General features: G+C 42.9%; 1 protein-coding gene across 11 annotated transcripts in view; it reads right to left on the bottom strand.

Annotated features, from left to right (window-relative positions):
• The window catches only part of SAP130 (Sin3A associated protein 130), a 96413-nt gene that overhangs the window by 3170 nt on the left and 77722 nt on the right, over positions 1–15521 (bottom strand). For 10 of the 11 annotated variants that reach the window (XM_021076320.1, XM_021076323.1, XM_021076322.1 and 7 more), the window contains 2 exons: positions 12892–13140; positions 12584–12709 (listed from right to left, as the gene is read on the bottom strand). In XM_021076320.1, coding sequence (XP_020931979.1) covers positions 12584–12709; positions 12892–13140 — 375 coding nt within the window. The remainder of the gene's footprint in view (positions 1–12583; positions 12710–12891; positions 13141–15521) is intronic. The other variant, XM_021076319.1, reaches the window with a different exon arrangement.

Raw genomic sequence — 15521 nt, 5'->3', positions numbered from 1 at the left:
CATGGATACTATTTTGGATTCTTAGCCCACTAAGTCACAACAGGAACTCCAATGATGACCTTTGGCTGATAATTATATGTCAGCTTAGGCTCATCAAATGTAACAGATATATCACTGTGGTGAGGGGTGTTGATCATGGAGGAGGCTACATGTGTGTGGGGGTGGGGGGGGACGGGAAATCTCTTTATCTTCCATTCAATTTTGCTTTAAACCTAAAAGGGATGAATGTTACTTCTTAGAGCACCTGAAAGTACTTGTATTTCAGTTACCAAAGGAGACAGGATGGGAGGTGGGGAGGGATGAGGTGGGAGTTTGAGATGGCAATGCTATGAAATTAGGCTGTGATGATGGTTGTATAACTATAAATATAATAAAATTTACTGAGTTTAAAAAAAGATACTTGCATATTTCATTGTGAGCATTAAAAGAAACTTTTTCGTTTGAAATAAATTATAGATTCATAGACATTGCAAAGACAGTACAGAGATTTGGTAAGAGACTGGTATCTAGAATATGTGAGGAATTCTTACCACTCAATAATAAAAAGATAAACCATTTAAAAAGGGCAAAGGATCTGAACAGACATTTCTCCAAAAAAGAGATACGATGGCTAATAAACTCATCATTAGGCATTAGGAAGTGCACATCAGAACCACAGTGAAGTACCACTTCATACCCATTAGGATGCTATAAAGAAAAAGCAAGTAAGGGTTGGTGAGGATGTGGAGAAATCACAGCTCTCAGGCATTGCTGCTGGGAAAATAAAATGTATTCACTTGGGAAACCAGTCTGGGAGTTCCTAAGGTATTAAATATAGTTACCACACAACCCAGAAATTCCATTCCTAGGTATATGCCCAAGAGAAATGAAAACAGATGTTCCCACACAAATTTGGACAAAAATGATCACAGCACCATTATTCATAATCATCAAAAAAATGGAAACAAACCAAATGTCCATGAAGTGACGTAAGGATAAATAAAATGTGGTGTATATATCCATAAAACAGAATGTATTTGTTTTATTTTATTTTTTGTCTTTTTGCTATTTCTTTGGGCCACTCCCTCGGCATATGGAGGTTCCCAGGCTAGGGGTCGAATCGGAGCTGTAGCCACTGGCCTACGCCAGACCCACAGCAACGTGAGATCCGAGCCGTGACTGCAATCCACACCACAGCTCATGGCAATGCTGGATCGTTAACCCACTGAGCAAGGGCAGGGACTGAACCCGCAACCTCATGGTTCCTAGTCGGATTTGTTAACCACTGCGCCACGATGGGAACTCCCAGAATGTCTTTGGTGTGGAGGGGTGAAGGTGGCAAGAGTGGGGATGGTGGCTAAGCGTGGTAAAGTTTCTTACTGGGGTAATGAAAATATTTTAAAATTAACTGCTGTGATGGATGGGCAACTCTCTGACAAATCAATGAATTGTACACTTTAATGGGTAAGTTGTATGCTATGTGAAATATGGCTTAATAAAGCTATTATTGGGGGAAAAAATAGTAAAGAGAGGAGTTCCTGTCATGATGCAGCAGAAACAAATCTGACTAGGAATCATGAGGCTGTGGGTTCAATCCCTGGCCTTGCTCAGTGGGTTAAGGATCTGACATTGCTGTGAACTGTGGTGTAGGTTGCAAACACAGCTCAGATCCCACATTGCTGCGGTTCTGGTGTAGGCCAGTGGCTACAGTTCCAGTTGGACCCCTAGCCTGGGAACCTCTATATGCCACGGGTGTGACCCTCAAAAGCAAAAAAAAAAAAAAAAGTAAAGAGAGGTCAAGTTCTTCTCCCTTACCTTGTTCCTCCCACTGTGAACACCTTAACAAGTGCAGCACAGTATCATACCCAGGAAATGGACACTGACGTAAAGGGAAGATACATCGTGTCCTGTGCAGATTCAGAACTACTGCATCACCATTCATCTCTCCTGTACTACACTTTTATGATCACACCACCCCTGCCCCATGACTAACCCCTAGATCACCAATTTGTTCTGTGCAATTTTGTCAATTCAAGATTGTTATATAGATAGAATCACGTGGTATATGTCCTTCTAAGTTTAGCTTTTTCCACTAAGCACAGGCACAATGCCCTTGAGACCCATCCAAGCTGTTGCATTAGTAGTTCTTTCCTATCCATTCCTCAGTAGTACTCAATGATACTACAGTTTGCTTAACCATTTGATGTCATCTGTGTTGTTTCCAGCTTTTGCCTCTTACTTAAAAAGCTGCTATGAACACCTGTGTATAGGTTTTTGTGTGGATACAGGTTTTCATTTTTCTGGGATAAATGCCCACGAGTGTAGCTGTTGGGTCATACAGTAAGTCTGTGTTTAGTTTTAATGAAACTGCCAAACTCTTTCCACAGCGGCTCAGCAATGTATGAGACAACTGACTTGTGCTCTGACAGTGTTCTGCTAAGCAACTTCCCCAGTGAAACCTGGGAAATTTTTAAACCATCCTTTAAAGTCTTTGGGAAAGGTCCCCAAGGGCAAACGGCAATGTAGGAAGATCTATTCAAGCAAGTCTACTAAAATGTGGTAACAACAGTAAGTCTGCAGTGTTTGAACCAAGGCTGTTCCCGTTCTCCTTCTCCTCAAGCTCAGAGAGGCTGAGACTCCATTCCAGATTGCTGCAGCCTAGAACACAGGCTCCCCTGTCCTCCAACTCCTAGGGAGAGGACTTTCCTCCCAGGAGTAGCAGGTCATTTCTCATCCTGATCCCTAGTGCTAAGGCTAAGTCCCAGTTGAGTCTAAGCGACAAGTGGGGGGCTCCCGGGGCTCCCTTCTGTTCAACCCCCACTTGTAGAATGGAGGCTATGCCTTAGGCAAGGGGTGCTGAGAACACTGGGGCCCCAGGAGGCCTTTTTTTGGCTTGTGACATAGTGGCTTCAGGCCAGGAGAGGCAAGTTAAGTCAACACCAGGCTGCTCATTCCTCTTCCCTCCACTGAGTGCTCACTTTGTAGAGTGAGGTGCTACTCAGAGAAGGCTGCCAACCCCCCCACCACCACCATCTCCAGAGCCTTAGGCTCAGAGCTTTTGCCTGCAGGGAGCAAGAGGCCATGAAATAGAAAACTTCTAATCTCTTTCCAAAGGAACAAGCTCTACTTTCAATAGTGTGAAGTTCAAAATTAAAGGTGCTCCCAAGAACAGTGGAGGGTGTAGGGAAGGAAAGTGGGTCAAAATGCACAGACCCGATGGACACACAGCTTAGACTGTGCAGGAGAGAACATGGAACAAGACAGCTGGCAGGAGTGCTCCTGAGGGAAGAATACCATGCACTGACCTCAGGAACCATCCTGCCCAAGAGCTACAATGTGACTGTGTTAGTCTGAAGAGGAGTTTGTGTTTCAAGGCATACTCCAGTGCTGTGTGCTAGCAGAGCAGATGGCATGCAAGTTTCAGTGGATCATCAGCTGGATGTGGTCAGGGCAACAGTGGGAAAGAACCCTATCAATACCACTGTCATCCCAGGGTGACTGTGGAGGCAACCCAAAGCCACGCCTCCCCAAGGAGTTACATCAGAGCCTGAACATGCCATGCTGCTGCTTGGACAGAAGGATTAGACTTGCATACAAAAATCTTGCTGGTCACTAAACAAACTAGCAAATGACAATAGCAAGTCTTGGAGGAGGCAGGGAGATTAGTGTCCAGAGTTAACGATAGTTTACAACATCCAGTTTCCAACAAAAATTATGAAGCATGCAAAGAAACAGGACAGTATGACCCACATATGGGGAAAAAGAGACAGGCATCAGAAACTGCAGGATAAGAGTGACTAGATTTCAGATTTATCAGAAAAAGATTTCAAAGCAGCCATTATGGATAAATTCAGAATGCAAAGAAAGCATGAGTGAAGGAGGTATGATGACCATGTCACATTAAATAGAGAATAACAATAAAAACATAGGGATTACTTATTTTCTTTCTTTCTTTTTCCTTTTCTTTCTTTCTTTTTTTTTTTGGTCATTTTAGGGCCACACCTGTGGCATATAGAGGTTCCCAGGCTAGAGGTGGAATAGGAGCTACAGCTGCCAGCCACAGAAATGCAGGATCCTTAACCTACTGAACGAGGCCAGGGATCGAACCTGCGTCCTCATGGATACTCGTCAGATTCATTTCCACTGAGCCACGATAGGAACTCCATAGAAATTACTTTTTAAGAAAAGAACCAAGTGAAAATTCTGGAGTTAAAGAGTACAATAAAGGAAATTTAAAAATCTACTAGAGGGGCTCAAGAATAGAACTGGATTGGTACAAAAGAGAATTAGTAAAGTTGAAGACAGCTTGATAGAGGTTATGCAAGCTGAAGAACGGAGGGAAAAAAGAAATGAAGAAAAATGAACAGGGCCCCAGAGGAATGTGGAACACCATTAAGAGCACCAAGGTATGTATCATGGAGTACCAAAAGGAAGAAGTATTCAAAGAAAAAATGGCTGAAAACTTCTCACATCTATTGAAAAACAGATATAACCTATATATCCAGGAAGCTCAAGGAACTTGAAGTATGATAAATGCAAAGATAAAAAGAGACATATCATAGTAAAAATGTTGGAAGTCAAAGCTGAGAAAATCTTCAAAAAGGCAAGACAAAAAATGATGCATCACTTACAAGATAAACCCCCAAAGCCCAGCAGCTAACAATGAAGGCTAGAAGGCAATGGAAGCTAGAATTCAAAATGCTCAAAGAAAAATATGAGAGATCTGGTTTTTCCACATCCTCACCAGCATTTGGCATTACCAGTATTTTTAATTTCAGCTACTTTGATAAGCATCTCAATTTAAATTCCTCTAATGGCTAGGGATAAACATTTTTTCTTGGCCATGCCCAGAGCATGTGGAAGTTCCTGGGCCAGGGATTGAACTCACACCACCACAGTGACCCGAGCCACTGCAGTGACAATGCCAGATCCTTAACCCATTGTGCCCACTTTCTAAAAATTAAATTTTTTACTCTTTTTTGTTTGTCATGTCTCCTGACATTCCTTTTGGCTTGATGGGTTTCTCATACTTCCCTTGATTCTGATGAACTTGACAATTTTAAAGAGTACTGGTTAAGTATTTTGTAGGATGCCCTTCTATTTAATTTGTCTGACGTTTCTCTTAGGATTAGATTGTGGTTATGGGTTTTTGAGAGCACACAGAGAAATACTGTCATCACTGCTTGTGAGGGTACATACTACTTTTTTTTTTGGCTGGAAGTTCCTGGGCCAGGGATTGGACCTGAACTACAGCAGTGACAACACAAGCGTTCCTTAACCATTAGGCCACAAGGGTATGTACTATCAAAGTGATTCATCACTGTTGAAATTGACTTTGACCACCTGGCTGAGGTGATGTTTATGAGGGGTCTCCACTATAATGTTAGTGTTTCACCCACCTCCCTCTTCCATACTGCACGCTTTGGATGCACGTCTACAGAGCCTACATTCAAGGGTAGGATTTATGTCCTCTTGGACCTAATCCTCAAGGACTAGGATTTAGGTCCTCTTGAACATCTTAGGTGATTGCCATCCATGTATCTTCTTTGGTGAAATGTCTCCTCACATCTTTGTCCATTTTCTAACTGGATCATTGTTTTTATTTACTTATAAGTATATATCCTATAGATCAGTCCTTTATGAGATACCTGATTTGCCAATATTGCCTCCCAGTCTATAGCTTGTATTTTCATCTTCCTAAGAGAGTCTTTCACAGATAAAAAAGGTCTTATGAAGTCCATTTTACTGATTGTTTGTCTTTTATAGATGGTGTTTTTGGTGTCATGTCTAAGAATTGTTCACCAAGCCCTAGGTTCTAAAGATCTGCTCCCAGGTTTTCTTCTAAAAGTTTCATAGTTTTATATTTCATGTTTAAATCTATTATCCATTTTCAGTTAATTTTTGTATAAAGTGTTGAGGATTAGGTTGAGGTTCTTTTTTTCCCCTCCAAACATATAGATGTTCAACACTATTTGTTAAGATGGCTTTCCTTCCTCCACTAAATTGCTTCTGCACTTTTTTTTTTTTTTTTTTTTTTTTTGTCTTTTTGCCTTTTCTAGGGCCGCTCCCGAGGCATATGGAGGTTTCCAGGCTAGGCGTCCAATCGGAGTTGTAGCCACCGGCCTACGCCAGAGCCACAGCAACACAGGATCCGAGCCAGATCTGCGACCTATACCACAGCTCACAGCAATGCCGGATCCTTAACCCACTGAGCAAGGCTAGGGATCGAACCTGCAACCTCATGGTTCCTAGTCGAATTCGTTAACCACTGCGCCAGGACGGGAACTCCGCTTCTGCACTTTCATCAATAATCAGTTGGGCATGTGTGGATCTATTTCTGCATTTTCTACTCTAGTCCAGTCATCTACACACCTATCCCTCTGCAAATACCAAGCTGTTTTGAGTATTACAGCTAAATCAGTTTTATTACTGGTAACAATGATTTCTCTTATTTTTTGAGATAATTTTCGCTATTTTTTTTTTTTTGCCTTTTTGCCATTTCTTGGGCCGCTCCCGTGGCATATGGAGGTTCCCAGGCTAGGGGTCGAATCGGAGCTGTAGTCACCGGCCTACGCCAGAGCCACAGCAACGGGGGATCCAAGCCACGTCTGCAACCTATACCACAGCTCATGGCAATGCTGGATCATTAACCCACTGAGCAAGGGCAGGGATCGAACCCGCAACCTCATGGTTCCTAGTCGGATTCGTTAACCACTGCGCCACGACGGGAACTCCAATTTTCGCTATTCTTGTTTCTGTGTCTTTCCACATAATGTTTAGAACAAGCTTCACTATGTCTATAAAAACCTTTGAGATTTTGGTAGGAATTGTAGTCAATCCAGGGAGAATTGACATCCTTGAATTTTTTAAATCATGAATATTGTCTTTTCATTTATTTAGATCTTCTTTTATTTCTTTTATGAGCATTTTGCAGATTTTACCGAACATGTCCTATACGTTTGCAAAATTTGTACCTAAGTCTATCATTTTGAGAGGAATAACTATACATAGCATTATGTTTTCAATGTTTCCTCAATATTCCAGGTATCTAAAATTAAAATAGATATTTTTCATGTTGATACTGTATTCTGTGAACTTGCTGAATTTATTTATTAGTTACAGGAGGTTTTTTTTTTTTTTTTGTAGACTCCTTGAGATTTTCTATGTAGAAAATGATGTTGGAGTTCCCATTGTGGCGCAACAGAGACAAATCTGACTAGTATCCATGAAGATGAGGGTTTGATCCCTGACCTTGCTCAGTGGGTTAAGGATCTGGTGTTGTCAAGAGCTGTGGTATAGGTTGCAGATGTGGCTAGGATCTGGTGTTGCTGTGGCTGTGGATGGCAGCTGCAACTCCAATTGGACCCCCAGTCTGGGAACTTCCATATGCCCTGGGTGTGGCCCTAAAAAGCAAAAAGCTAAAAAAAAAAAGAGAGAGAGAGAAAAGAAAATGATGTCATTTGCAAATAGAGACACTTTTATTTACTACTTTCCAACCTGTATAGCATTTTATCCTTTTCTTACAATGTGGCTAGAACTTCCAGCTTTTTACTAACAGGTAAGAGAAAAGGCCTTGACTTTTTGCTAATTTCAGGTAGAAAGACTTATGGTCTTTCGCCATTAAGTACAAATGTCAGCTCCAGTTTTTTTGGTAGACTTTTTTACCAAGTTGAGGAAGTCTTCCTCTTTTCGTATTTTTTAGTTTTTATCATGAATAAGTTTTGAATTTTCTGCAGCAATTGATACGATCATGTGACTTTGCTTTAGCTTTTGTTGTGGGTTGAACTGTGTCCTTCCAAAAGATAGGTGTAAGTCCTAACTCTTGGTACCTGTGAATGTGACCTTTGGAAGAAGGTCTTTGCAGATGTAATCAAGTGAAGAGGTTATAATGAGATAGGGTGGGCCCTGAACCCAAAGAGTCAAGAAACACAGGGAGAGTGCTAGGTGGAGATACTAGGGAGAAATTGGAGTATGCAGTTCCAAGCTGAAGAATACCTAGGGTTGCTGGCAACCACCAGAAGCTAAAAAGAGGTGAGGAAGGATTCTCTTCTACAGCCTTCAGGAAGGGCATGATCCTGCTGATAAGTTCATGCTGCTCTTCTTTTTCTAGGTTTTTTTTTTTTGGTCTTTTTAGGGCTGCACCCACGGCATATGGAGGTTCCCAGGCTAGGGGTCGAATTGGAGCTGTAGCTGCAGGCCTACGCCACAGCCACAGAACAAGGGATCTGAGCTGCATCTGCGACCCACACCACAGCTCAAGGCAACGCCAGATCCTTAACCCACTGAGCAAGGTCAGGGATTGAACCTACATCCTCATGGATGCTAGTCAGATTCATTTCTGCTGAGCCACGATGGGAACTCCCTTTTCTAGTTTTTTTGATGTAGAAACTTTGAGCTATTCCTCTTTTCTGATATAGGCATTTAGTGCTATACATTTGCCTATAAATGTATGCAACTAAAGCATACATTTATGCTTTAGTTGCCTTTCACATACTTTGGTATGTTGGTTGTTATTTTCATTCAGTTTTTTAAATTTCCCTTGAGACTTGCTCTTTGAGCCATTATTTAGACATGTGTTGTATAATTGCCATGGCTTGGAGGCTTTTCAGTTATCTCTGTCACTGGTTTCTAGTCCACCATAGTCAATGAAGATACTCTGTAGGATTTCAATTCTTCCAAACTTGTTGAGGTTTATGATTCTAAATATGGTCTATCTTGATATATTCTGTGTGCACTTGAGAGAATTTGTATTCTGCAGGTGTTGGAGTGTTCTATAAATGTCTACAAGATGTTGGTTTGTGAACATCCTTGCTGATATTCTGTCAAGTACTTTTTTTTTTTGTCTTTTTAGGGCCCCACCCATGGCATATGGAGGTTCCCAGGCTAGGGGTCGAATCAGAACTGTAGCCTCTGGCCTACAGCAGAGCCACGGCAACGCCAGATTGGAGCCACGTCTTCAATCTACACCACAGCTCATGGCAACGCCAGATCCTTAACCCACTGAGCAAGGCCAGGGATTGAACCAGCAACCTCATGGTTCCTAGTTGGATTGTTTCCACTGTGCCACGACGGGAACTCCCTCTGACAAGTACTTCTATCAACTGCTGAGAATAGGGCATCGATGTTCTAACTATAATCGCACATTTGCCTATTACTCCTTCAGTTCTGTTTTTGTTTCAAGTATTCTGAAGCTCTTGGTTTCTGTTGCCCACTTATATTTATTTAATGTTCAGTGAAAGGAGTTCCTGTTGTGGTGCAGCAGAAACGAATATGACTAGGAACCATGAGGTTTAGGGTTCGATCCCTGGCCTCGCTCAGTGGGTTAAGGATCAGGTGTTGCCATTAGCTGTGGTGTAAGCTGCGGATGCAGCTTGGATCTTGTGTTGTTGTGGCTGTGGCATAGGCCGGTAGCTGTAGCTCTGATTCAACTCCTAGCCTGGGAACCTCCATATGCCATGAGTGAGGCCCTAAAAAGCAAATAAATAAATAAATAAATAAATACATACATACATACATATTCAGTGTATTTATTTAATTAATTTTTTTGGCTGCGTCCATGGCATGTGGAATTGCAGAGCCCGGGATTCAAACCCACACCACAGCAGTGACAATGCTATATCCTTAACCTGCTGAGCCACCATGGAACTCCTGCCTATGTATTTTTTTTTTTTTTAATTTATTATTATTTTTTTAGTAGTTATTTCCCCAATACTGCCTATGTATTTTTAATCAATGTGTAATGTCTTTCTTTGTCTCTAATAATTTTCTTTCTTGTGAAGTCTACTTTGATATTAACTGCTCTTGTTTTTTGATTAATTTTTGTACTGGATATATTTTTTCATACTTTTACTGTCAATCTGACACATTGTATCTGAAGTTTCTTATAGGAAGAATAAAGTTGGATCCCTTTTTTTATTCTCTCTGCCAATCTTTTTTCTTTTTCTTTTGGGTATTTTTGTCTTTTTAGGGGCAAATCTGAGGCACATGGAGGTTCCCAGGCTAGGAGTCTGACTGGAACTACAACTGCCAGCAGACACCAGAGCCATAGCCAACATTGGATCCAAGCCTTGCCTGTGACCTACACCACAGCTCACAACAATGCTGGATCCTTAACCCACTGAGAGAGGCCAGGGATTGAACCCATGTCCTCATGGATGCTAGTTAGGTTCACTAACTGCTGAGCCATGACGGGAACTCCCTCTGCCAATCTGTTTTAATTGGTATGTTCAGACTGTTTACACTGAAGCTAACTACTGATACATAAGGCTGAGTCCATTATTTGTTTTCTATTTGTTCTCTGTGCTTCTTGTTCCTGTTTCTCTTTTCTTTCCTTTTTTCCATCTTTATTTCTTCTTCTTTTTTTTCCCCTTATCTTTTTTGGCTGCCCTGTGGCATATGGAGTTCCTGGACCAGGGATCAGATCCAAGCTGCAAATGTGACCTACGCTGCAACTTCGGCAATGTTAAGATTCTTAACCCACTGTGCTGAGCCAGGGATAGAACTCGTATCCCAGTGCTCCAGAGATGCCACTGATGCTGTTGTGCCATAGTGGGAACGCCTCCATCCTTATTTCTTTATATGAATATGACTTTAAAGCTAGGCAAAACAGTTCAATTAAGTGCAACAGTCAAAAGATTTGGCACAAGGTGATTAACATGAACATACATACTCCAATAGAAGATTTAGGAATCAATATATTCAGCTGTTAAATTGCCTTTCTTGAGATGGCTTTTGCAGAGGGAGTTTCAAAAAGCACTAAGACTCCTTTAATATGAATTATAATGTTACCAAGGAAAACTGTAAATATTTTATTGCTATGATATGGAATTCTTGTGGTATGAAGAAATGTTTGGTGGCTCTTATCCTGCTTCCACCAAGAGCCCACATTCTCTGACTTTGGAAATCTTTCCCTCTGTGAGGACGAAAAGCTGGGCAGTGCAGCTTTTCCATTCAGAAACTGAACTGTCAAGGCCCTTCACTCCTGCTAACAGGTACCAGTCAGTGCCACCCAATTCAGATTCATCCTGAGGCTTCAAGGAAACTCTCAGAGAAGCTTCCCACTAGAATTTATTTGAGGGAATGAGATATGTGACAACTCCTTTGAAAACTTACACTTCTCTGTGCAATGATTATATTTGAGACTAATGACACTTCAAATTTATCCAGAGAGATTTTGCAGATATTTGCAAAGTACTATCATCCATTGTTTTTTGGTCTTTCTAGGGCCACCCTCACGGTATACGGAGGTTCCTGAATCCTCATGGATACAGTCAGATTCGTTTACACTGAGCCATGACAGGAACTCCAGCCATTTTTACTACATGTGGGTTTTATTCTCACGTTCAATAACCACAAAAACATTTACTGAGTGCTATCCCTGGCCCATTCCAAGGGCTTCACATATGATAAATAAAAGGTCCCCTTTTGTTTTTTTTTGGTCTTTTTAGGGCTGCACTGGCGGCATGTGGAGGTTCCCAGGCTAGGGGTGGAATGGGAGCTGTAGCTGCCAGCCTACACCACAGCCAAAGCAACGTGGGATCCGAGCCGTGTCTGTGGCCTACATCACAGCTCAAGGCAACGCTGGATCCTTAACCCACTGAATGAGGCCAGGGATCAAACCTGCATCCTCATGGATGCTAGTCAGATTTGTTTCCACTGAGCCACAGGAACTCCTAAAAAGTCTTTTGGAAAATACACTTCTTAGGGCTTGTGATGTCCACACACCTGCACATCTTGGGACTATGTTAGACCATGTCCAATAACGGTCCATTACAGCTCTTCCTCAACTACTCTGTGGGCTAAAGGGGTCATCTGTTACCACTTGGGGAGCTGGCAACACATGCTATCACTTACTCATTACAATAAGATTTCCGTAGCTTTCTGAGGCAAAAGATAATTTTCCAAATTTTATTTTATTTTTTTTGCTATTTCTTTGGACCGCTCCTGCAGCACATGGAGGTTCCCAGACTAGGGGTCGAATCGGAGCTGTAGCCACCGGCCTACGCCAGAGCTACAGCAATGCGGGATCCGAGCTGCATCTGCAACCTACACCACAGCTCACGGCAACGCCGGATCGTCAACCCACTGAGCAGGGGCAGGGACCGAACCCGCAACCTCATGGTTCCCAGTCGGATTTGCCAACCACTGCGCCACGACGGGAACTCCAATTTTCCAAATTTTAAACTCAAGTGTTTATTTTGCCTAAGTTAATAAAGTCTTGAGACTTTATAACAAAAACATGGTTCTTTTTGAAACTAGAATATTGATTCTGTCTTTCTATTCTACTTTTTTGCTTTTTAGGGCTGTACGTGCAGCATATGGAGGTTCCCAGGATAGGGGTCTAACTGGAGCTACAGATGCCGGCCTACGCCAGAGCCACAGATCTGAGCCGTGTCTGCAACCCACACCACAGCTGGTGGCAACACTGGATCCTTAACCCACTGAGTGAGGCCAGGGATGGAACCTGCAACCTCATGGTTCCTAGTGGGATTTGTTTCCATTGCAGCAGGACAGGAACTCTCCTCTATTCTACCGTTTATTTCGATATAGCTGAGTGAAAGGTCAATTGCATGCATTCACATCAGACATTTCTGGAGAAACTGACCTTTGACCCGGACGTCACTGTACCGCTGAAAGTGGTGGTAAGCAGCTTTCCAGGGGTTCCGATAGTGTCGGAGCAAAGTAATGGGAGGTCTTGGACGCACTGGGACATACCTCACACCTTCTTCATCTATTCAAAAGAGAAGAAAAAGAAGACATTAAATAGCTTACGATCTATTTGCAATGATCCTCCTGGTATAATTCCTGCAGGTGAGCTGTAAGTGAAATCTGGCTGGTAGACAGTTTCAAGGAGGGACTCTGGACTCAAGTGGGATGCTTCCCGAGACAACAGTTAGCTCAAGTGTGCATTACCAATATACTCCTTGGGAGGAGACTTGCGCTTCTCGGCCTTCACCAGAAGACTCTTGGCAGTGGACTTCTCGTCGTCCGTGCTGTTGGTCTCCATCATATCCCCTTCTTCTGTTGAAATCACGTGCTGCTGCTTCCGAGGCTTTTTCCTTGGGGAGGCACCGGGTGGTAGGTCACTTGTCGGCATGGACAGGTTGTTAGCCAGCAATGCCAGTGATGGAGACACGGTGTTGGTAGCCAGGGGAGGAACTGCTATCATAGGAAAAAGAGCGCACATGTCTATGAGAACCCAAACACAGTGGCAAGTGCTACTTGATTTCCATCAACGAGAAAGAGGAGAGACAGAAAAGAAAGAGAGCTCACATTTATGGAGTCTTCTGTGTGCCCAGGACTGTGCTAAGCACTCTAATTGTGGCAGACGCTGCCAACTGCTTCCCAGTTCCTCACAACTTCACCTCCCTCAGCGAGCTCCCCTCACTTTAAAATGGGCATACTGCCACTCAGCTGAAAGACCATATGGACCAGTCTCCCCCCAGAGCTCAATGTGGGCACTTGAAATGAAAATGCTAGTGCTCTGAAGATCTTTTTTTTTTTTTTTTTTTTCCTTTTTGGCCATGCTAGGGTAATGTGGAAGTTCTTGGGCCAGGGATTCAACCTGCATCACAGCAGCTGATGAGTCCTTAACTGCTAGGCCACCAGGGAACTCCTGGTGTAAAGAAGTTTCCATGAAAGAAAGAAGGAATGACTCACTCCTTGTTGCTGAGTCCTTAACTGCTAGGCCACCAGGGAACTCCTGAAGTACTTTAAAGAAGTTTCCATGAAAGAAGGAAGGCATGACTCACTCCTGTGACTCTGGAGCTCAGATGGGATAGCTGGAGTTCCAGCAGTTATCTTGCATCAAGAGCATGAGGGTCAATGCTAGGGGTGGCTGGCGCCTGGATCCCTAGTGGTTTTATGGTGTCCACATACCGTGCCTGGACTGTCTGCTTCAGGATTTGCTTTGAGGAAGATAATAAAACCTTCTATGTTCAAGCCACTATTTTTCAAGCCATTGAGCATAAATTTTTAGGAGGTAACTCATTAACTCAGACAATCTTAATAATCTGAGTGAGCAGGCATTCTATCATGTCCTGATTTAAAGATGAGAATATGTGGCACAAATCATACAAGCAGGATATGGGAGAGGTGGGAGCTGAGTGAGACAGTCTGGTTTAGTTCAGAGCTTGGACTCTTTAACTACTTTAGTCCTCTGCCTCCAGATAAGCTTCATTCTTAGTATGGACTCAACAACTGTTGCTTGGGCTTGTATGGGTCAAACCATGATGAGAGTTCACCTTGATTTTTCTTCTGACTTTGGCTCCATCCTTCCCCTCCATCTTCCTCAGCCACCCACTCCCAATAGTCATACCCTCAACTCTGTAATTACATCTCAATTTCTAGCATCCGACTTTCCAGCCCAAAGCAATACCTTTACAGATCACAGCTCTTTGTAACTCACCTCCAACAATTTCTAGAGCCATTTGGAACTGTTACCCATTATCCAGACCCTCCCCCCCTTTTTTTGCTGTCGCACATGCCTCTAATATCCTCTCTCTCCTATCACTGGGTTTTAATTCTCCCATCATCATTTGCTTTATTTATTCATTTCCTGTCCCTTCTCTTGCTTCACTGTACTCACTGAGCAAAAGCACAACAGCTTAAATCTAACTCTTCAACTATCTGCACCTGTGCAGCTGAATGTAACCAGAGAAAAACAGAGCAACTCAGACAGGTCTCCCATCAGCTGCTCACTGACCTCAGGCAGGCCTTGCTGCTGCTGGACAACTCAGCTGCATCTGCTAAATCCATTCACCCTCCACACCACCTTACTCCCAGCCAATGAGCCTTCTTTCTATTTTACCGAAAAACAGAGAAATAATCAGAAGGAAACATCCCTAAGTTCCCATCCCATGTGCCCACTTACCTGCATGGTGAGCAGGCACTTCTTTCTCTTGGTCTCCACAAAGACAGATCCCTTCACAGAAACAACAGGTCCCACTCACTCTCACCTCCTCAGACATCGCTTCTGGAATTCTCATCTCCTTTCCCTGCATTATCAGTCCTTCCCCCCTCTACTGGATCATTCCCATTAACATACGCAAGTCATTTGTCCCATCTTAAAAGTAACTTCCTGTTGGCATCACTTCCCTTCAGACAGTGCCCTTCCTTTTTTGGGTGCTTTATAACAAGATCCTCAAGGTGTTTATACTCACCATCTCTAACATCCCCCTTCTAGCTTTCTCTTGAGCCCACTCCGCATCATGTTCTGACCAATATTATTACATGGAAACGGCTCAAGATCTCCATGACCTTAGTATTGCTCAGTCCTTACCTTAATTGATCTCTCAGCAGCCGTGACCCTTGTCCTGGCTTTCCAGGACACCACATATACCAGGGTATTTTATCCCTCTCCTCTGGCCCCTGCATTGAGTCTCCTTTGCTGGCTCTGCCTCCTCTCCCTCCTCAAAATGGTGCACTGCCCCAGGGCTCAGTTCACAACTGCTAGTTTCTTATCAGCGCTCATTCCTCAGGTGAGCTTATCCAGGCTCATGGATTTAAACATAATTCATAAATACAAGGACAACTTCCCAATT

Source organism: Sus scrofa, chromosome 15, assembly GCF_000003025.6.
Source record: "Sus scrofa isolate TJ Tabasco breed Duroc chromosome 15, Sscrofa11.1, whole genome shotgun sequence".
NCBI lineage: Eukaryota > Metazoa > Chordata > Mammalia > Artiodactyla > Suidae > Sus > Sus scrofa.
This window is presented reverse-complemented; position numbering and strand designations above follow the sequence as displayed.